The following is a 23,649-nucleotide window of genomic DNA, read 5'->3' on the forward strand; positions in this document are numbered from 1 at the left end:
TATGTAGATTGCACTCCAGAAATCACAGGAGTACTCAGAGCAAAACCCTAAATGATTCCTGTTACATACATTGTACAAGGTAAGCCTCAGCAGAAGACAGGGGATGCACAAACATTTAAATGTCATGTTAGAGATAGTGAAACAGCTGTAAGGGATTGGGGGAAAATGAAGGACAAAAGTACAGTGGCATGATTTGCTGTTTCTCAGCTTCGTACATTAATTAAAGCCATTGAAATTAATTAAACCGGTCAGATCTAATGCTGGAATACATTAAAGGCAAGCCAATGGATGAATGCAATTATAGAAAATAAATTTAAGGGGGTAAAGACAATGGAAAAAATCAGAGGCAACTCTCAAAGGTCAAAAAGGGGATAAAACAAAAGAAACCGGGGTGTGTGTGTGTGTGTGTGTGTTTCTGCTAAAAGAAAGTAAGAACCCGGAATTTTAAAAAAGTTTGATTTGGAAATCTGGAAAGCAGAAACAGAGAACAGACACACAAAAATAACAAGTCAAAGTTGCAACAGGTGAGTTTGCAAATGAAGTATGGGATGGTTGCTTCAAAGCCCCTCAGGGCAATACATTAGATGGAGGCAGGGAAAACTACTATTCCAGGTACACTGTTACATATATCAAGAAGCAGAAGAAGAACTAGAGTTTATGGCAGAGACCAGCAACTAGTTCCAATGGAAGTTGTCAATATTCTGCACAGAAAATTGGGGTAGCGAATGCACAGGAAAGGAAGTGGAGGCACATTTAAAGGAAGAGGGTATTAAGCACCAAGCAACCATGTCATTTACACGTGAACAAAACGTAGTAGCGGAAAGGGAAAACTCTACCCTAGTTGAGATGACAGGATTCATGTTATTCCATGCATACTAGGGCAAAGCAATTATGGCAGCCACTTATTTAGGAGGAAGCAAAATGTGGCCAGGACATATTTTGCTCACCTCATCCCACTGATAAATTTATTATCCATCACTACCTGTGAGCCTTCCTTTCTTTTCTGTGGTCTGTTTACATCAAGTGCAATGTCTCCATCTTCTTCATGCCAGCAGCAGCTTCTTCCATTCCATTCCCTTTTCTGTGGTCAAAATATGTTAGATGTTTCCCAACCTTTCTGTGACCGTTCTGTGGTGACCTCCTTCTTACCAGGGACAGCCAATGAGACCAAGAGTTCCTTTTTAACATTTTGCGTCATGAAAAGGGGAGCAGAAAAGTGAAACCATGCCTGTTCAGTGATGTCTGGATGAAGACTAAAATTAATACAAATACACGCCCCCCCTTCCCACAAAAAGAAAAAGCAGTGCATTAGAAAGCTTTATTGCATGATGTGTTTACATAATGCGGTAGAAGTGAACTTTAAAATTATATCAGAGATTTCTGGGCACAGGTCAATGGTCAATATTCTAAGCCTGCATGGCACAAACTTTTTAAATCTAAAACAGAAGATTAATTTGGGAGCAGAGATAGGTGTTGAGTATTTTTAAAAGGAAACTCCTGTTATACTCAATGTAGTGCCAAAACTGGATGAAGATTGCGACAAATTATCAGTGTGCTGGGATGCAGGAAATTTTTTTTTTTTGGGGGGGAGGGAGTTAATTCAAGTTCTTCATTAAGTAAAACTGTGAGGATGCAATATTAAATTCAACATTTTACAGGTCTTTGCCTACAGCCAGGAAAACAACAAAATGAACAATGGTGTGCGTGTGTGTTCCCTGCAGGATATATATTTGACCATGCATGGCTTGTTCTTAAATTACAATTCATAGAATAACACTGCTGGAAAAAAAGCTTATTTTACACTATGCTACACACAAAACAAAGTCTAGTCACATTTACACATTTTTACAATAATTCTTTGTCTAGAAACGTGTCCTTTTCTACTTTAGAACTATATCTTTTTTAAATTCCCAGTTCACAGATAAGACACAAGAAGTCCAAAGCCAGTCCTTTGAAAAGGGAAATGTAACCCAACATCACAAATGGGCTTCATTCACACAAAAATCTTGTATTTCACAGCTGTTAAAACTTAGTGATGGATAGTTGTAAGCCATCCATACCTATGCTTTAGGTAGCAAAGTAAAGTATTTCAAAATTAAAGGATTTCTCCCCTTGCATGTGTGTAAATTATACAGTCTTTAGAATGCTCCTTTGAATTAGTCATGTATCTAAGTGAATTGTTAAGTAACTACATGTGAACCCCACCCCCACTTCACATTAATTGATGAATGTGGAAATTATTTTTACTACAACTTCTAATAAAGAAATGCTTCATTTTGACCAGGAAAACACAAAGCTCTCTGTGCTTTACAGAATAAGGAGGCTATTTGTGAAAGTGCAATCTTTTGCTTTACACTCTGGATGGAGGAGGAATCCAAAACTATTTGAAAGGTGTAGAAGACTGGATAGGGAATTCACCGCAAGACTCTCCTGCACAAATGAATGTGCTCCTGAAATGCATGGGAAAGAGCACTCAAATGGAACTTGCACAGGAGAACTTCCAAGTGGATCGTGTCCAAAATCCAAGTCTCATTAACGTTACATGACTTTCCCTGAATATTACTAGCAACAATATATATAGAAAACTAAGAAACCTGACCCACCTAGGCTGCCAGCCTAAACACACTTACCGGGGAGTAAGTCCATTGAATTCAAAGGGGCTTACATCTGAGAAGACATATAGGCTGTGCATGTTACTTGCCATGTTCTTGCGTCCAGCAACAGGACTGCATCAGTTTACAAATCTAAAATGGTATTTGCATTCCTGGCTAATAATTGCCTGAGTATGGCTTTCTAGAAAACCTTTGAGTGTTAATGGACGAATGAAAAGTGTACATGGGGATGGGGAGAGCTGCAAATATTCAACCTAAAGCAATTCCTTTCAAGGCCATCGACTGAAAACATTTTTTAATAAACGGGGGTCAGATTTAGAAGTTCAGCTGAAGTTAGTAAGAGCTAGCAACGTTTTTGAAGAATGAACTCTGCAGACTGCTGTATGAGTTAAAGGCAGTGGATAGCCTTGATCATGTTGCCAGGCTTTGCACTGTGACCTGAATAGTCACTGTGACATGCCACACCTTCAACATTTTTGCTTTTCACCAACTACAACCAACATTCAGAATAGGAGGGGAGACTGAACCATGTGACTTCAAAATAGACATTGCTTCTAAAGAAAACTGCATGGTTACTTTTGGTGCATTTTTTTGAATGTTACACTATTCACGCTGAGGAATTCTTTGCATTGCCATTTTTAGCTGAGAGTTCTTTTTGAACTCAAGAAAACAATTATTAAGGCTTGTGGGAAAATGACAGGTAGGGCTCAGCGGACAAGTATATTCCCTTGTTACATAACATCTGAAATCTGTTATGTAGATGTTTGAACCAACAAAGCAGCGGTGAGTGAAAAATGTAGGTTCTGCTGTGATATTACGTTTTGAAGCATGTTGCATGGAATTCCTTTGGGCATTTCTGCTGCATGGCTCAGAAGCTACTGCGCTTGAAATGTACTGTTGCCACTGACGATTATCCTTCAGTTTGAAGATAGGATTGACTTGGATATTGTTCACTTTCAAAGCCTTGAAACAATTAGATTTTTTGGCAGCACCTGATAAATGCTCGTATCTGTCTATGTCCTTATCAAAGGAACAGCATAACATCATGCAGATGTGTGAACAGTCCCTTGGCAGCAAGACAGAACTGGAATACATTACTGAAAACCTTCAAGGCAAACAAAACGAAGGTATAGGTTCGCTTGGTGGTGTCTCTTTCTTGCATGCAAACTAGAATCATGAGCACATTTCATTCGGAACACAGGAGGAGATCTGTCAATCCCAGATGAGTACCTATGGCCAAACTTTTAATAAATGGGTGATCGTAGTGAGGATTCAATGAAACTCATTCCACGAGCTCCTGGATTGGTATATGTTAGTGTTTCCATACAAAAAGAAGGCCGGCCCACCACTATTTTGCATTGCAAACTGTTTTGGAAACAGTAGTTTCAAAACAGATGGTTGTTTGGGATAGATACTGGATTTTCAAAGAGAATGACACGACTCTGGTTGGGCCAGTGAAATCCTTGTGCGTGAGCTCAAGTGGCCGTTTGGATCCCAACTCATACCAGCAACCTAGAAAACATTTCCTGTGGGACAACTCCACTGGCATTATAAAAATATTCTGGCGAAATATCTGAGAGGGTTTTATTTGCCAATGGTAAATAAAAAGAGCAACATGGCAATCCTTGAAGGACCAGTTGTACATTTGTTTGCTGTCATGTATAAAATGTGCTTTTTTGGAGTACTGGGCTACTGTCTAACTAGTAGGCAGTTAAGGACACCATATTTTACAGGAACAGGGAAGCAGGACCTCTCACCCCTGCTCTCTAGAAAAAATATATAGATGTATCTTTGTATAATCCTAATATGTTCTGGCTCAATAAGTACCAGAAGTGCTTATGACAAGTGCCTCTTAAGAAATGAAATTTCATAAGCTACACTGGGAATTTGACTGAAAAGTAAGTATAAATCTCAGTAATCATAAAAATGGCCAAATGGATGTTGTTAAGCAGACAGGTAAATGCAACCATTTAGGATGGTTCCCCCCCCAAAAAAAAAAATCCTGGTTAATGTAAAATGACTGTGTGTGCTCTTCTAGAGCATAAAATCTGTAGCAATTGTAAACATAATTATTGTTTTTGTGCCTGAGCATTTCAACCAGTTTACCAGCTGTGTTTCAGGCCATTTCTCAAACCATTTTGGAAATCTGCAATAACTTACTACTTTATTATGGAAGAAGATCCTTTGATATAGGAGGTGGGGGGTATGCTTTTGATAGCAAGGATTTAGGAACCCCTCTGCCAGAGACTAACCTCATTCTCCTGAAATAAATGAAATATTGATTAAATACATTCAATTTCCTTCAGTTTACTGGCCAATGCCTTTCCCTCTTTAGTAAAAAATGCACACTGACTGGGTTTATTAAAACACAACAACCCTCCCATATCATTGCAGAATCGCTAAATAAACAGTATGTCAAAACTGAGGGAGTACACATTATCCAGGAGCCCTACGGTAGCTGTTACAAGAGACAAACATCCCCTTAGAGGGGCAAGGTCAAAGTTAATAGCAACAGTAACTCATGGGACAAAATCCAGCGGTTGAGTGAGAGAAGTAACGTACAGATGGAATTTCTCACACTCCTTTCTTATAGTTGTATGGCCAGTATATTTGGCTTTCTGCGTAAAGGCTGTGACTGGAATCCGCCAGAATGATGTACAACCTTCTCTCAAGTTTGTTTTTCAAGTGTTGAGCCATTGGCTGGCATGGTAACAGTGATGCAATCGTTATGCCTTCTTTAGTACCACTAGCTTAGAGGTATGTTTAAGTGTAAAAAGTTCCCTTTTATACCAGTCTTCAAGAACAGGGGAAACACTGAATGTGTTTGATTCTTGAATATTTCCACGATAGGGTGTTTCTAAAGAGCTGCTCCATGAAAGCCATGGAAATAAGCAGAAGAAACCTCTCTCAAGTACATTCTTTAAACTACATTCTGTACACTTCGGAAAGGAAGTCTCTGGATGTTCAAATATCCCCATCATTTTGGGGGATGGGGGACAGTTTCCATGTGCAAGGCCGGAAACGGTCTCTATTCCCTGTTGTCTTGCGTTCTCCGTTGTTGTTTACATGGTTTGTGGTGGTGTTGAAAATGTAACTGGAAAGGAGTGTAGCAGGACCCTTGTATCCAGTGGGCTTGACTGTATGCTTTGCTACATCAGATTAAGAAAATAGCCTAATCAGCCCACGCATGTGCACAAAACTCCTACTTGACCTTGACAGCAAATCCTCTTTTGTCTCCGGCTAGTTGCTGGCATACTGCTATAATTTATATATACATCTCTACAGCTGAGTGACAAGAGGTACTCTGTGCTATCCCTGCGCACCTGTGCTATTATGTTGAATGTGCATGTACATGTTTGCGAGAGGTCCCGGTATAAAAATGTCCTAGTGGAATGAGTTCCTGTAAAAAGGATTTCCCTTCATGCAGGACAGAATGCTTGAAAGTTGAAGGCACCTGGACTCGGTAGGCGCATGTGTGCGCGCGTGTGCGTGCGCACGCTGTGTGTGCACGCACACATGCACACACATACTCGGTATATACACAAGTAGACATACATTTTTACATTCTTTGGTGGAAAGATAAAAATCCATGGCGTGCTTCTATTTCACAACATTGTCTTCAGAGAGGTCATCGCAACTGTGACAGAAGTTTGTTTGCCTATTTAAAGAACTGCCCTCGAACTGACAACATATAGTACTTTACAATTATTACAAAAGGTCACGAGGAAAATGAACATAAACACCTTTCACAAAATACAAAATACGGAAAACCTTCTTAGAGACCACATCAATGCAGCATGAAGAAGACAGAACAGCATTAGGCAATTTCCACATCACCTCTTCCCCCACAGCCCTGACTTAATTTTACTGGTCTGTTACACACTTTTTTTTATTATAGCCCTTTGTGTTGCCTTTTTTTAAAAACCTGCTTCAATATTATGAAAATGAATCTAAAAGAAGATGGGGAAAGCAGCAAATGGAACCGACGGGAGAATGCTAAACTGAAAGACTGTTGGCAGCCTGTGTGCCTGTGCCTGCATATGACAACGACTCTTCTTGGAGTTGACACGGATGCTGTTATCACACCTGCATCTCTGAAGTGCCCATCAGACCCAGTGCTTTGGCTTCTTCTGGTGTCAGTCCGCTCTTAAGTGTCCTCCTTACTGAGCAGTCACAAAACAGAGAGAGAGAGAAAGAAAGGATGAAGGTGCTACTAAACTAAATGCAAAAATATAACCAGCCAAACACAGCTACAAGTACAGAATCAAAGCTTTCCCTCCCTGAAGAGTGATTTGTGCATTCTAACAGAGAACTATCCCAATGTACAAAATCAAGACCAAGACCTGCCCACAACACTGTCTGCTCCAGTTCTGATCCGCTGTCTGGACTGGTTTCAATTAGCACAGCTCAAGGATATGGACAAGGTGCTTGGACAGGTGAGGGTGACCACCTGTGCTCTTGTCCCTTGCCCAAGGTGGCTTGTACAGGACCTCCTCTCCTGGTATGTCCCACAGAGGACCCTAAGGTCCATGAATAATAATAGCTTAAAGGTCCCAGGCCCTAAAGAAGCCAGACTCCCCTCCACCAGGGCCAGGGCTTTTGCAGTGACGGCTCCGACCTGGTGGAATGCTCTGTCCCACTAGACTAGGGCCCTGCAGGACTTGATCTCCTTCCGCAGGGCCTGTAAGACAGACCTATTCCACCTGGCCTTCAATTTGAATTAGCCTGATCCTCTATTGCCCTTTTCCTTTCCTCTTCTATGAAGAATCCCTTTCTGGGACCCCACATTTAAATTCTTCCCTGGCCCCCTTGCTGGCCCCAGTAGGACCAACTTGGCCAGTTAGCCCTGGGGATCGTTCGAGATCTACTGACTGGGTTCTCCCCCCCCCCAAAAATGACCCCCCCTGAATTTTCAAATTTTATTGATATTGATGCTGCATTTTATGTTGTATTCCATGCTGTTTTATGCTGTTTTAAAGTCACATTTTAATCAATGTTTTATGTTTGCTGTTAGCTGCCCTATTTTTAAACCAGGAAGGGCGGGGTATAAATAAATAAATAAATTATTATTATTATTATTAATTGTAAAATCTGGCAGAGAGCAGGTGGCCTGGGAAGTGATGGCCTCATTGCAAGACAGCTTTGTCCCAGATTGCCTGAAAAAGATGGCAAGGAGACTAGACTAGGAAGGTCTCCCTGGACCTGGAAGATCTGGTCATTAACATCCCTTTCACTGGCAGGATTCTTCAGTGGGTCGTTACCATCTATTGCCATATTCTCTTGGATGACCCTGCCTTTCTTGTTTCATTTCAGTCTGGAATGCATCCTGCCTTTGGTGCTGAGACCAGCTTGGTCACCCTGTATGACGACTGTGTCGGGACAGAGAGAGGAAAATGCGTCCCTGTTGATACACCTCGACCTCTGCAGCTTCCAGTACTATTCAGCATGGTATTCTTTGGGAGTTACTGTCGGAGTTTAGAGCAGCAGGGACTGCTTTGAAGGGTTTGTGTTCCTATTCGGATGGCCGGCTCCAAAAAATGAAGGTATTGTTTGACCCCATGGAGCCTCTGGTGCGAGGTTCTTCAGGGTTTGGTATCACACCGCCACCGTAACATCTACATCAGGCATAGGCAAACTCGGCCCTCCAGCTGTTTTGGGACTACAACTCCCATGATCCCTAGCTAACAGGACCAGTGGTCAGGGATGATGGGAACTGTAGTCCCAAAACAGCTGGAGGGCCGAGTTTGCCTATGCCTGATCTACATGAAACCTCTGAGTGGGGTCAGCCATAGTTTTGGAGTGTGTTGTCATCAATATGCTGGTGACATGCACCTGACTTCTCCTTTACATTGAAGGCAGGTGAGGGAAAGAGATGTGCTGAGCTGGTGCCTGGGCTTGGTAATGGACTAGCAAAAGTTGGCAGCCCAAACGGATGAGAAAGTTGCAAGTGCAGCTTTCTCAAAACTTAATCAAATTCAATAAACGAAAAGCCTTTCCATTTAACAGGTGTTAAGACCTTCCCATGTTTACTCAAGCTCCCAAATGTTGGGAAATGACTGTTTTTAACAGACACATTTAGGCAATATCAATATAGCCCGGAGTGATATCCTACCCTGTGGATGCCAGTTGCAGATAAGCTACTGAAAATATATTTATTTATTTATTTATTTTAAATCAATTCACGTTACATGTTAATTGTCATACACATTCAACATTGTACATAACATATATTATTTCTACAAATTCCCCACACCTAACCCTATAACCACCTTCCCTTTTACCCAAATACCCATGTGACTTCCTTCACCCACATGCGTGATATCCAACTTGTTACTTAAAAAAACCCAACTCTAATATTGTCTTCATTTTTGTTCATTAGAATGATCATCTATTTAAAACATAGCTTCTTAACTTAATGGGTTCAATCTATACTTACTGTATCCAGAGATTTCTAATAGAATGATTTTGTACAATATGTTCTTCAACACATTTCCATTCCTTTCTTAATTTTTGTTTTGATTGCATTCTGATTGACGCTGTCATCTTGGCTAGTTCAATATATTGGCAAAATTTAGTTTGCCACTCTAACACTGAGGGAATCTCCTCACTCTTCCAATATTCTGGCAGCCACTGTAAGCTACTGAAAATATTTTTAATAATACCAAAGTATCACAATGCTTCTATCAAGCAATTTAGGGATGAAGGAACATGGACAAAATGAAGCTGACAGAACCAACATCTGACTAAAGTAGAATTCAGGTCTAACACTCCGGATAAAAAAACCTCTGACTATTGTCCTCAAAATTCAGTCAAGCTGGTCATCATCTACACTGCTTTCAGCAATCCAGCATGTGTTTATCCATGCAGGACTACTAATTATTATTGTGCTTCACATCAATATTTTGGGGATGCGGGTGGCGCTGTAGGTTAAACCACAGAGCCTAGGACTTGCCAATCAGAAGGTCGGCGGTTCGAATCCCCGCGACGGGGTGAGCTCCTGTTGCTCGGTCCCTGCTCCTGCCAACCTAGCAGTTCAAAAGCACGTCAAAGTACAAGTAGATAATGGCGGGAAGGTAAACGGTGTTTCCGTGCGCTGCTCTGGTTCACCAGAAGTGGCTTAGTCATGCTGGCCACATGACCCGGAAGCTGTACGGCGGCTCCCTCGGCCAATAAAGCGAGATGAGCGCTGCAAACCTAGAGTCGGCCACGATTGGACCTAATGGTCAGGGGTCCCTTTACCTTTACATCAATATTTGGTATTTTAAAGGTATTCTGGAGACATTTTAATTTTGTCATACCAAATCATAGATTTTTTTATATATGTTGTGAATACTATAAAAAAATCCCATCACGCAGTGCAATTTTTCAAGCATAACTATTAAATGGATGCTTTAGCTAAGATTCCTGCATTGCAGGGGGTTGGACTAAATGACCCTCGAGATCCCTTCCAACTCAAAGATTCTATGATTCTGCTTCCACATTCTTAAGTACTTCAATCTCAGACTGCTTTGTGTGTTTAAGAATGTGGGAATTCATGAAAGATATTTACAAATGAAATACACATGTACTACTTTATCATATGTGGTGGGAATGTAAGAAAGTAAAGAACTTATGGGAAATGATATGTAATGAGATGAAAAAGATGTTGAAATATACATTCCTAAAAAAACCAGAAGCATTTTTACTTGGTATTATAGGCCAAGACATTAATAGGCAAGATGTTAAATTGTTCTTATATGCAACAACAGCGGCAAGAGTATTGTTAGCCCAGAAATGGAAGCAAGAAGAAATTCCGACGAAAGAAGAATGGCAGACAAAATTAATGGACTATGCAGAATTGGACAAAATGACAGGAAGGGTTTGAAACCTGCGGGAGCAGAGATTTACAGAAGATTGGAAGAAGTATATGAATTATTTGACGAGCAACTGTAATCAACAAATTACGCTAGTAGGACTACAAGAAGTTTTGTAAGGAGAAATATACAAAGTGTTACAAAGTAGAAAAAGATAGAGATATTGGTTATGAGTTTGAAATGTAACAGGGAAAATAAGAAATACATACTAAGAGATTAGACTGAAAATTTTTCAGACAGGACTGATGGAATTCAAAAAAATCAAATAAGATGTAAAAGTATGTTTAATTATTGTTGAAAATGGTATGTTAAAAAAAACTAATAAAAATTATATATATAAAAAGAAATACACATGCACCACAAAATGTGCCCATGGAATAACGAATCGGCCAAGTTCTCATGTGAGCTTAAATATTCAAGAGAGAAGTCATTCCACGGTTTCAAATGGATGGGATAAATTTGGATTACTTAAGGCAGGTTTGCACCAGCATTAAGAGTGCACTATCAAGATTGGTTGATGAGTGTAACATATCTCTATTTGTTAAGACTGTGAGATGGATAAGAATGTAGGCTTTGTGAATAGCGCTCTTGCAAAAAGCCTAAGAGCTGTAGGCTTAATTGACGCTAACCTAGCATTTCAGGTATATGTGGTTCCGCTGCATAAAACTTTCATTCCGGAGCAGCTATTCTAAAATACTCGAGGAATGGATCCATTTTGAAGCTGACTTTGGTTCAATTCAATGTCATGTTGAGATTTTGAACCTCAAGCTGGTGAGAGAGCTGGGATTTATTAGGTTAGTGGAAAGGGGCTTCTGCCTTCATTCCCTGTTGATGTTTTCCACTGAACACAAACGAGAAACAGCACCATGGAATAATATCTAGCATATTCATTACCATCATTTTTTTGCTCCCCAGTTCCCCAGGAGCAAAGGAGGCCTGGCAAAGATGAGAAACACATGGGGCCTTGATATAGAGGAGCGGATAAGAATGGACAGCAGCTACAGAAGAAATGTCCAATGCAAGGCAAGCGGCAAGGAATAAGCACACGGGCAAATTATAAGTGAGTGATGCCAACGTATGGAGAAGTCCACGATGGGGGAAGGACTGCTGAGAATTGCAGGGGAAAGGAAAGGAAAGCCAGTGTCAGCTCATTTGCATTGCTGGGAGGTTTGCCCGCTCTATACAAATGTCTGCGTTACCTTTCCAAGGAAATGGCCACATGCAGGATCTCCTCCTTTAGCACTTTGGGGAAAGTAAATGTGCTCTTATGCTGATGCCAGCTAATGAGAACCAAGGGCAATCTTAATCTGCAACAGCATTAACCAGCTTGACTGCCAATTCATTGCACTTTGTTCACTCTCTGTTGCTGTCTCTCCTTTGGTCTAACGTCACAAAAATGCTAAAAGAATGAAGAGGGCATTAGAAAGCTGGTTTTTATGGATTGGAGTTCTATTCCGCCCTATCTCAGTGGCTCGGGGAAGGTTACAATGCCTTTAAAACCCTCTAAAAATGTGTCTTTACATACATCAAATCAAAAAGCTGAAGGACTAACTGTATGCCTCTTACTCATTTATACAGCAATTAAATGTGCACACAGTTTTACAGAGTGGCCCTGGATTTTAAGAGGTGCTAGCCAAATGGTCCACTGGCTTCTGCATTCAGCTGGTGGTGCTTCTCGAGAAGTCCCAAAGAAGAACTGGGCAAGAAAAATGTGCAGGCTGCGGGTACAAATATAGCCACAGCAAGTTCCCATTTGAACTTCTGAAGTGCCGCCAAAATCAGGAATGACTGCATCTTTGGCAGGCAGCACTTTTTCAGTAATGTCTGAAACTTCTCCGAGGGCCAACAATACAGGACGATAAACACTTCACATGTGTTTTTTATTTTATTTTTATTTTCTTACGGTTATATTTCCACCTTTCTTCTAACGCGGAGCCTAAGCTGGTGCAAATTTGAGTGTACTTCTGAGCAGATGCCCTATTGACTTGTGAGGACACTGAGGTATGGGGATACACAACTGTCTTATGCTACTTAACCCTGGATCAAAAATAAGAATTCTATTCTGTGGAGTTGCCAGTCTCAGGGTTTGTCTACTGTATGCATGGAACTTTGCACTTGGACAGGGGGCAGCAGGGTCTGGGCAATGACTTTTTTTATTCTTAGTTCGAATGCTAATATGAAGACTTCTTCAGTTGTCATAGAGTTCTGTCTGAATAAAAGGTCTTATCTTGATCTTGCATACAGACATGCCTGTGACAGTTTAAAAAACAACATTCATTCAACTATCATATAAATGCAGTAGTCAAACCATGGGCGACAAAGTTGGAGGACGCTTAATGAAATCCACATGTCTCACTCCTTGACTCTGTGCAATTTTAGCCAACCCCTCCACCCCAGCAGCCTTCTAAAATCAGCAGCTCAAGGGAGCACGATACTTCTGTCCCTCCTGTACTTTTGGCTTCCAAGAGATCTTTTCTACAGCATATGCAACGCACCTGTGTACACGTACATAAACAAAACAAAAAGGACAATCAATTGTCCTTACTGGGTCATCAGGTGTACTTACATGACTTCCTGTTTGCTCTTGACCGCTTCCTTTCTCTAGGCACTGCTCGCTGACTTGGCACTTGTGTGGCAGACTTGACAATGCGATCCATGATCTCGTCTGCTGCATCATCTGTAGCGTTAGGCGAATCATCATTGCCAGCATTCCACGAGCCAACGCGACCTGGAAAATGGAATTGACAACACACCATGATTTTATATTCCACGTTGTTCTGATGGTTCCGACAAGTAAGAGCATGTCCTAATATTTTATAATATCGGCCACCAAGATTCAGGTTCTGTTTCACTAACCTCTGGTCTGTGAAATGCCTTGTCAAATTTTGCAGAGCACCAGAAAACTGCCTAGAACTAGGTCAAATGAGAGTAATACTTCATCAGGTTGGTTCTATGCCACATAATAATTTGGTTCGGGGCTTACCCAGGAGCACCATCACCCAAAAGATTTTTAAACTGTAATTTATGTAATTAAACCAGTGTGTACAGTATTAGAGGTTGAAGAGGCAACAATAGCTGGGAAATGATGGGAGTACAAATGTGAACTCACAAACCACAGGTATGGTTTTTTCAGGTATACCCATGCATGTATTATGAATCTCTGCTACACACACAATATCTGCATTCTCCATTAATCCTGCTACAATTGAATAGGATATAACTGGATAAAGATTTAAGCAGGAATATACCTGTAATGGTGAGCTTTCAGAAAGACAGAGCCCACTGAGCACAAGCCACTGAATTTCTGGGATTGTTTTGTGACAAGGAATGGTCACACAAAGCAACAACCTTCCCCACAATTATTTCTCTTTCTCTCTGTGGCTAGTCTGCACCACACAGCAAGAGTGTGGTTTGCACATCACATAAGCCATACTTTACCTCAGGATGGCTGCATGAAGATAGCAGTTCCTAGCAAGGAGCTCAGGCCCACTTCTCAGGTCAGCACAGGACAGCACCTACGCAAGGCTTGCCTAAATGTGTTGCCCAAATCTGGGACCAAGATTATGTTCTCTCCTGTTTAACCATGACCTTTAACAACGAGGCAAAGGTTATATAGATCATGGTTAAGGAAAACAGACTTCAACCAAAATCTCACATTCAGCTCACACGCTAATCCAAATCTTGGTCTCCTCGAGAGCAAGCGGGTGTGTGCCGAGACATGGTTTGGCTTAGTGTGATGTGCTCCCTCATTTGAATTTCAAAACCATTATTTGGCAGTGAAAATGTGAAACAAAAATGGATGGATATATCAGCAACAAAGACTGTTGACAGTCCTCTTCTAAATTGGCTTTGGGTTTTGAAAATAGCATCTGATGTTAAGAATTTCCTCATGGCTTCAAGATTCTTGTAATACTTCACTCAAATTACAAGCAGGATCATGATCTCATCTTTGTTGGTTGGCATCCCCACTTCAGTATAAAAGGCCTAGAATGCTTGAAGCAGCTACCCAATACGTTGAAATCCTTTAGTGGAAACTCATGTGGATATTTGGTTATAACTAAAATAACTATTTGGGAAATCTTTTCATTTTTGTATGAATATCACAAATCATTCTTGAGTGGATTTAGTCATGGCACACCAAACCGAATTGGAAAGTGAGTCCGTCTACATGTGCAGCTGAATGGAGATTTGTGGCTTCTTTTCCTAGGTCTGCTTTGGGATCTCGGGCGTAACGGAGCTAAACCTAATGAGACAAGTTTCTTGATTGGATCTACCACTGCTTTTCAAATGTTTAATAGCAGCCAGAGGAGGAGATGTTTATCAGGATTGTAGCTCACTGGGGGTGGGGAGTTAATTCTTCCACAGTGGAAATTGCTCCTTGAAGTTGCAAGCAGATGGTTTATTTATGGCAGCCTACTGAATATCCCAGCCTTCATTCCAACAGATCCCAGGGCAGCCACACAATATAAAATACTTGGGTCATGAACCCAACTTTGAACAGAGGACAGGACCATGACAAAGAGCGGGAAGAGACAACTGGATTGAGAGAGCCAGTGACTCAAGCTTCAGAGCGGTTAGTCCGGGACCCCAATATGGAGCCCCCAAACCGAGAAGTCCTCAAGACAGCACCCTCTGAAGAAATGACAATCTCCACAATGGGGACCTCCCACAAAGACCTTGGACTGGATGTGCACACTTGCTTTTCCAGGGGTGCCTCATCCCGTTTTGCTTCTCCTCACGGGAGAAAGTGGTGTTGGCGGCTGGGATGACTTCAAGCAATATCTCGTGGGAGCCTTGTGAGATCTTGCCAGAAGCAGGAAGCCACTGCTTCTTCTCCTCGCTTCTCCAGTGGGCGGGCAGGGTGCCTGAAGGGGCCCCACCCCTTGAATTCCACCATCTGAGGCAGCTGCCTCAGCCTGCCTCATGGATGGGCTGGCCCTGCCCTCTTCCTATAAATCCCATGGACTAGAAAATCCCATAGACTAACTTCCTCCAAGCAGCCTCATTGGGTGAAACATACTATGTTTTGCACCACACAAGTCAAATAGCAAGGTATATTTTATTTGTAGCAGGGAAGGGAGTCTTCACCCAGGAGTGATATGGTGTGTGTGTGTGTGTGTGTGTGTGTGTGTGTGTGTGTCTGTGTGATAGTACTTACCCAAGAAAGCTGCTATTCAAGGTTTTTGTTTTTTTAAAGAAACAGCAGGAAATCTGACAATGGATCTCCTAGCCTTGAAGCTTCATCGACTCATATCTACTTTCCTCAAAGGCCAATAGCAATAGCTTTCTATAGATTTTCTCAATAACCTGTACACAGCATATCTTATGTTTCTCAAATATGAGCCTCCGTGTGATCGCCTGGGAATCGGATTCAGAGGCTGAACCTGAGGAATCCTAACCTGCACAGGAGTCCCCGCCTCCAGGGCCAGCTGAGCCGGGGCAGGGGCTTGAATCTGAAGGGCCCTCACCTGTGCCAGATCCTCAGGAGCAGACACCAGCTGAATCCACTCTGGCTCCAGAGGTGATTGAGGACCCATTGCCTGCAGGTGCTCCACTCTCAGCCCCGTCAGGGGAAGGTGAGGTTGCCTCTGGGTCCAGTAACCCTCCAGCCTCTCCGGAGCTGCAGAGGCTCAGGGCAGAGAGGCGGAGGGAACTAAGTCCCCGCAGGAGAAGTGCTCGCCTTCAGGCCAGAAGAGTCACCTGTGGACCGGGGCCGCCCTATGCCTCAGAGGAGATAAAGGCCAGCCAGCCCGGTCCTAGGTTGCGGGAGCAACATCGTTGGTAACCTGTTTCTGCCGGCACCCTGACCTGCTCTCCTGCCGGAGTTCCTGACCGCGCCCGACTCCTCGCTTTGGACCTCGCTTCGCCCCTGACAGACAGCCTCCATACCCTCGACCTAGGACCGGACTCAGACCACGCCGCACGGTACCCCCCCCCCGGACCAGCACACTCCAGCAGGAATAATAGTAGGAAACAGTAACATATGGCCCCAGTATCCCAAGCAAAACTGAAGTATTTACCTCGACTTGCCCGACTTCGGGTGCGCACTCCTAGCACGGTGGTGTTCTCCCCACTTGGCGAGGAAGTCTTCAAGACGGCCTTCATATTCTCATGTTCCACTGCATCTTCCGCATATTGTAGCCCCTGCGGTTGGTTCTGAGGTGGAGGAGAGCTGCTGCTACAGAATTTCCCAGTCTGTGGAAAGAATTTCCCCACCAGTTTTAATTTATAAAATCACACAACATTAGCAAATATAAGAAACCAGTCCTTCAAAGACGTTCTCTTACTCTGGCTGCAGTTCTAGCAAACAGACAATAATCCCTCCGTTTCCACCACAGGGAGTGCATAATTCACATTCATATTTTACAGGCAGCAAAATGCAGAGTTTAGCAATTATTATTATTATTATTATTATTATTATTATTATTATTATTATTTTACAATCAACACCAATTAGTTAAGTCATGCGATATACCAGAAATGGCAGACCTCTCATCCTGATGTGAGCTGTGTTTGTTAATTTGGAGTATGTATCTACATTCCTCACCCTACCCCGAAGAATTTCTGCAGACACCCATGCCATCTTCCCTTGTGTGAGTTTTGTTCAACATCTGAGTTTCTTCTCTAAGTGCCTTTACCAACTGAAGTTTGGTGGGAGTCTCTTTTGACAGCGGTGGAGGCCCACCTGGCACTTTGTGGAGGCCCACCTGGCACTTTGTGGAGGCCCACCTGGCACTGGGTGTTTGCTCTGAAATCTCAAGGAAGATTTAGCCTTTTCAGAAGGCTTTTGGGAATGGTTTAGGCTGCTTCTGCATGCTCAACCCTACAGATGTTTAATGTGGTAAGTAAGCTTCCAGTGCCTCCATTCATTCTCTATTTTCTGTATGAAGTACAAATCGCAGAATTTCTATACTTTCCCTCAATCCAGTTTCTCTCACTCCCTCTCCTTTTTGGAGTATCTCTGGTATGGATTCAAAGGTAAAAAGGTAATAGTCCATACAATTATAATTAATTCATTCATTTCTCTTCTCTTGGTCCCAATAATCATATTACATCTGCTAATAAAGAGCACAAACTCTAGTGAATGGTGCTTTCTCTCTTTCTTCCTGTCACAGCTTCCTGCCCTGCTTTGTGTGCTTTCACCCAGTTGAAGGCCACAGTGCCCTGGACTGGCAACAATGCATTTTATTCTAACCCAAGATGCTAGGCAACTTGGGTGGTTTTTGTCCCCCAAGTTCCCTAGCATCTTAGGTTACAAAAAATAATAATAAAAAAAAAATCAGTTAGATGAACTGGAGGAAATTAGAAGGAGACTCTTTTTAACTCTTTTAAGTTGGTCCCTTACCTTTCCCGCCCCGACCTGGCCACAGTGATCCATGTGACGGTCACCTCCAGGCTTGACTACTGTAATTCGCTCTTTGCGGGGCTGCCCTTGAAGCTGTCCCAGAAACTCCAGCTGGTACAGAATGCTGCAGCGAGGCTCCTCACGGGGTCTCTGCCATGGGAGCATATTCACCCAGTGCTTTTCCAGCTGCACTGGCTCCCAGTGGAGTCCAGGGTCAGTTTTAAGGTGCTGGTTTTGACCTTTAAAGCCCTTCATGGCCTAGAAGCCTCGTACCTACGGGACCGCCTCTCCCGGTATGCCCCACGGAGAGCCTCAAGGTCCATAAATAGCAACACCCTAGTGGTCCCAGGCCCTAAGGAAGTTAGATTGGCTTCAACCAGAGCCAGGGCCTTTTCAACTCTGGCTCCGGCTTGGTGGAACGCTCTGCCTCATGAGACCAGGGCCCTGCAGGATCTGATTTCTTTCCGCAGGGCCTGTAAGACAGAGTTGTTCCGCCTGGCCTTTGGCTTGGAGCCAATTTGATTCCCTCCCTCTCTTTCTTTTTTCTTTTCCTTCTCCTCCTGCGATGAGGCTACATTTTAATATTTTAATGTTTCATTATTTTAAAGTTGTATTTTAATTTTGTTTTTAAGTTGTAATCATTCAACTTGTTTTTATTATTGCTTGTAAGCCGCTCTGAGCCCGGCCTTGGCTGGGGAGGGCGGGGTATAAATAAAAATTATTATTATTATAACAATGCTACTTATTCTGATTGATTTCTCTTGTCAATGCAATTATGGTTTGAAGTGCAGCGGGAGCAATCATTCAGTGTGTAACTAAGGGTTATAGTCAATTAGCAAGCAGGATGGCGGTGAAGGTGTTGCACAGCAACATTGCAGTGGCAAAATGTGCTCTGATAGGCTAGCTAGGTGTGAGGGAGTTTACTTGTGGAAGTTTAGTTGAAGATTTCCCTGTTCTCCACACGTCTGTCAAAAAGGCACCCCTCCCTTCTGCTGAAGTTGCATGGCCCTTCTTGGTAGCTGCTCCCAGACTTAGACTAGCTCCTTCCTTGTTGTCTTTCCGCCAGCAGATTAAGTAAGACCTTCTTTTCCCAACAGTCTTTGGGGGACAGACTGATTTTAATGAAAGGGATGGTGTTGTGCTGCTTTTGTTGTGATGGTATGTTTTTATTAGATCATACAGAGGGATGCGGGTGGCGCTGTGGTCTAAACCACTGAGCCTCTTCTGCTTGCTGATCGGAAGGTCGGCGGTTCGAATCCCCGCAACAGGGTGAGCTCCCGTGGCTCTGTCCCAGCTCCTGCCAACCTAGCAGTTCAAAAGCATGCCAGTGCCAGTAGATAAATAGGTACTGCTGCAGCGGGAAGCTAAACAGCATTTCCATGCGCTCTGGCTTCTGTCACGGTCCTCTTTGTGCCAGTAGTGGTTTAGTCATGCTGGCCACATGACCCAGAAAACTGTCTGTGGACAAACGCCGGCTCCCTTGGCCTTTGAAAGCAAGATGAGCGTCACCACCCCATAGTTGCCTTTGACTGGACTTAACCGTCCAGGGGTCTTTTACCTTTACCTTTTACACAGAGATATATAGTTTTAACTCTTTTACTGTGTAACGGCTTTTTAATTTTTGTTTCCCTCCCCAATGTTTTTAGCTGTTCTTATTTTATCTGTAAGCCACATTGGATCCCTTCTCAGGGAAAAAGGAGGTAAGAAAGAAAGAATGAAAGAATGGTATGCACTAGCCACAACTAGAATCTTGAATTAACAAGCCCCTTTGGGCTTTGGCATGCCACTGTCCGCATCATCTGCCACAATCTGGATGGATGTTTGCAGAGCTTTCGAGCTGCGCAACCCTGGACTTGAGCTTCACCACTGCCATGTTCTTTATCAATGCCATTATGAAAAACTGCATACGGTGGACTATAAACCAAACACACTGTGGTCTAAATATCTCATGTTAAAGATAGTACGGATATTTAGAGGGTTATGGAATATTTGATGCATGATAATGAAAGACTGTTTTTGTTGTTAGCAGATCTCACAGCACACAGAGGGCATGCTCTTTTCACAGAACCATACCTCAGTGTCATCTTCTTCATCAGTCTACCAGAGGGAGGCAAAGGACAGGGTAGAAAAGGACGGAAAGCAGCATTTAGGAAGTACAGTACTGACAAAACATGAACAATCGTGGGGCTGTTTAAGCATTGACATGACAGAGGCAAAATGAGAATATATATCTTATCGTGGCACCATAAATCCTTTACATGGAAAAAGCAGGCAGTTCCTTTGCCAGGAACAGTCACGTCAGATTTGGGTGGTTAGAAGTTGACCTGGAGGTTTGATGGATAGAGAGCTCTGAGCACAACGTAACTCTTGGCATGCTTGCTTTTCTGCAAGGACTCATGGCTACAGCTTATCTCAGTTTCTCCTAGAATTCTTTTTAATGAGATTATGTAAAAAACTTTCCCACTATGATATCAGCTAAGTGCCACCTCTTGGAAACGTTGGGTCAGCAGACCAGAAGGTCATCAAGGCACAACCAACCATCTATTCATGAGCCTTTCACACCCAGCCCCTGGAGCAGTATTAGTCCAACTAGTTCAATATTTCACCAGCAGAGACTGGAAGAAACCAAGGACTCAGCTAGACTGGTAAAGAAAAAGTGATTTATATGCACTGTATGTGCAATATAACATTGTGCCACCAGGAGTCCCATTTTTCTCTACCTGTTTTCCCTGTTTAAATTTACAATGCTTTAAACTGAAACGCCTTTTTTATGTGTCTAGATCCAGCCATAATCACATCACACATAATTGCAAAGAGAAAAAGAACTCCAAAGAACTCAAGGAAACAAGCTACTCTGCAACAGAAAGCAAAAACCAACTACTGCTACTAGCCTTTGAGTCTTCCTTGCAGGCTCAAACATTTAGCACAACCCTGCATATACTTTCTGTTTTTTACATGAAGAACTGCCGGTGTGAAAGTGATCTCACATAACAATCACTTCCACATAGCAAGTTACCATTTCAGAAAGTGGCTCTCTAGCCTTCTCTTTGAAATAATAAGAGTTCCACCATAAGGGACTGCAGAAAGTAGGAGAAAATGCTAGAATCTAAGCAAAACTCATCCAGTGGGAACTGGCTCTTGTTAAAGCTATCAAATGAAAATATTTAGGAAATGCTGTGTGTCAGTGATTGCAGAATATCTTTCAACATGCAGATTGGGTGGAGAATATTCATGCCGCTGGTAGAAAAGTGTGACGTGGGAATCGGATGGTAAAAGCTTCTGTAGGAGCTGCTGTCATGGCAATGCAACTCCTTGTGAGAGACTTAGCATGACATTCAGCCCTCAAGGAATGTTCTACTGGGATGCACGACCACTGGTCAAAATACAGTTGTGGAAATCTCTGGTGCCCATGATGAGGAAGAGGAGGAATCTGAGGATTTTAGGTCAAAGCCTTTCTTGATTGTTGTTGTTTAGTCGTTTAGTCGTGTCCGACTCTTTGTGACCCCCAGGACCAGAGCACGCCAGGCACTCCTGTCTTCCACTGCCTCCCGCAGTTTGGTCAAACTCATGCTGGTAGCTTCGAGAACACTGTCCAACCATCTCGTCCTCTGTTGTCCCCTTCTCCTTGTGCCCTCCATCTTTCCCAACATCAGGGTCTTTTCCAGGGAGTCTTCTCTTCTCACGAGATGGCCAAAGTATTGGAGCCTCAGCTTCACGATCTGTCCTTCCAGTGAGCACTCAGGGCTGATTTCCTTCAGAATGGATGCGTTTGATCTTCTTGAAGTCCATGGGACTCTCCAGAGTCTCCTCCAGCACCATAATTCAAAAGCATCGATTCTTGATCGCTGATTGCCTATCTTGATACAATGGGTCAAAACTGAGACACTGCGGTAGGAATTTAATCTGAGGCACATTAAAGGATGATGGGACAGTTTCTCTAACATCTTGATCTAGGGCAAAGCCTGCAAAATACTTGACTACCTTAACTATCTCCCACAAAGGAGGAGCTATCTGACTGGCTTTGTGCTGTTCCGACTCTGCTTCTCTCTGCTGGAGTGTCCGTAAACCCTACGGATGTTTACAAAGAAGAAAATTCCACTGTGTTCAATACTCCCTAATAAGTGTTAGCACCTAATAAGGGTGGCACTGTGGTCTAAACCACAGAGCCTAGAGCCTGCCAATCAGAAGGTCGGCGGTTTGAATCCCCACGACAGAGTGAGCTCCCATTGCTTGGTCCCTGCTCCTGCCAACCTAGCAGTTTGGAAGCACGTCAAAGTGCAAGTAGATAAATAGGTACTGGTCCGGTGGGAAGGCAAACGGCGTTTCTGTGCGCTGCTCTGGTTCGCCAGAAGCGACTTAATCATGCTGGCCACATGACCTGGAAGCTGTGCGCCAGCTCCCTCGGCCAATAAAGTAAGATGAGTGCTGCAACCCCAGAGTCATCCGCAACTGGACCTAACGGTCAGGGGTCCCTTTACCTTTACCTTAAGTTCCACTGTGTTCAACACTCCCTAATAAGTGTTAGGACCTCGTTGTGTGATGCCCAGTTTGTATTGTGGAAGGCGATACAAATAGAACAGATAATAGAATCATAGTGATTCAAGCAAGGCAGAAATATGAACTGCTCGTCCGAAGGAAGGGATGCAGCAAGCATCAGATTGGAGTGATGACATTTTTCTGCCTCTTCAAGCGAGTGGAGAGTGACATCCCACTTGTTGGTGTCTTAGTGTGCACTTGAGAAGTAGAAGTTCTTTCTTCTGATGAACAGCCAAGACATAGTAGCCTGGTTCAGCAGCAAGGGCCTGCCAGCACCCTCTGTGCAAAGGACCGGTAGTTGGGTCCTATCGTCATGGCCGCCCCGGGAAAGAAGGCAGCAATGGCTGAAACTGCTTCCAACTGCAGGGCAGTGGGGGGGTGGGGGTGGAGGCCCTTCTGGGTCACTTGTAACCATGGCAGTTGGCAGAGGAAACTGGTTCTGCACCTTACAGATCTTCATGCTTTACTGCCGCAGCAGAGGGCTCCAAGTTTGATGGAGGCAGTGGCCTGGTGCTGCAACATTCACCCCTGGGCAGTCTCTCCCCCCAAGCAGCTTTGATCTGTTTTGACTGTGAAATTAGCCCAAAGGGGGTGGTTAAAAGATCCCTTGCACTGTGGCACTGTTGCAATAAGATGTGGATTGTCCACCCTATGGCTGCAGCAAAGTAAAAAAGTAAAAATTAAGGGGGCAGGGAGATGGGAAACACTTAATGTGTCTCCTATATCGCATCTAGTTTGGCCATCAGTTATGTCTAACTTTAGTTGAATTGCGCCCAATCATTAACAAAAAGTCTTTCTCAGATATTATTTTATCTGAATCCATCCATTTCTTTTCATTTCTTTGTTCCAGAAACATTCGCATTTGAAAAATGAAGGACTCGTTTGTTTTGTCTTTCATGGTGTTTTCGGCACACTCAATGCAAGAAAGATTAGCTGTGGGAGAGACGGACGACAGCAGGCTAGCATTGCTTTTTAAGGGTATGTTTTGTTCCACGAGGGAGCTGTTTGTTTTGCTTTGGGCCTAGCGACACTGAAAGATAGCCAGCCTTTATCCAAAGGAACCTCTGTAGGTATGCTCTGATTGCTTATTCTCATTATGGCAAGCCAGTAAAAATATATCCCTCCAGAAAACAATACTATATAAGTAACCCCCTAGCATTAATGACAGAAATCTAAAAGGTCATTTGGGGACAGGTAAAATATTTGTACTTCTAATCATCTGTACATCCTGTCAAGAGATTTAAACCATACAAGGTCTGTACTGTTGTTGGGCCTTTGTGTGCTGCAACGGCCATTTGCTATT

The 23,649-nt window shown here is 43.0% G+C and overlaps 1 protein-coding gene and 1 long non-coding RNA gene across 19 annotated transcripts in view; one reads left to right on the forward strand and one right to left on the reverse strand.

Moving 5' to 3' along the window:
- LOC128399409 (uncharacterized) overlaps positions 1-9,505 on the forward strand; it is a 28,768-nt gene extending 19,263 nt beyond the window's left edge. For 2 of the 3 annotated variants that reach the window (XR_008327218.1, XR_008327217.1), the window contains one exon: positions 7,926-9,505. This is a non-coding gene — a long non-coding RNA (uncharacterized LOC128399409). The remainder of the gene's footprint in view (positions 1-7,925) is intronic. The other variant, XR_008327219.1, reaches the window with a different exon arrangement.
- Positions 1,305-23,649, reverse strand: part of FHOD3 (formin homology 2 domain containing 3) — a 331,840-nt gene continuing 309,495 nt past the window's right edge. For 14 of the 16 annotated variants that reach the window (XM_053360827.1, XM_053360833.1, XM_053360834.1 and 11 more), the window contains 3 exons: positions 16,486-16,660; positions 13,032-13,193; positions 1,305-6,775 (listed from right to left, as the gene is read on the reverse strand). In XM_053360827.1, the coding sequence (XP_053216802.1) occupies positions 6,693-6,775; positions 13,032-13,193; positions 16,486-16,660 (420 nt within the window). In that variant the 3' untranslated portion in view covers positions 1,305-6,692. Of the gene's footprint in view, positions 6,776-13,031; positions 13,194-16,485; positions 16,661-19,883; positions 19,908-23,649 lie in introns of all 16 variants that reach the window. The other 2 variants (XM_053360836.1, XM_053360824.1) reach the window with 1 other exon arrangement.

Source organism: Podarcis raffonei, chromosome 13 (assembly GCF_027172205.1).
Source record: "Podarcis raffonei isolate rPodRaf1 chromosome 13, rPodRaf1.pri, whole genome shotgun sequence".
Classification (NCBI taxonomy): Eukaryota; Metazoa; Chordata; class Lepidosauria; order Squamata; family Lacertidae; genus Podarcis; species Podarcis raffonei.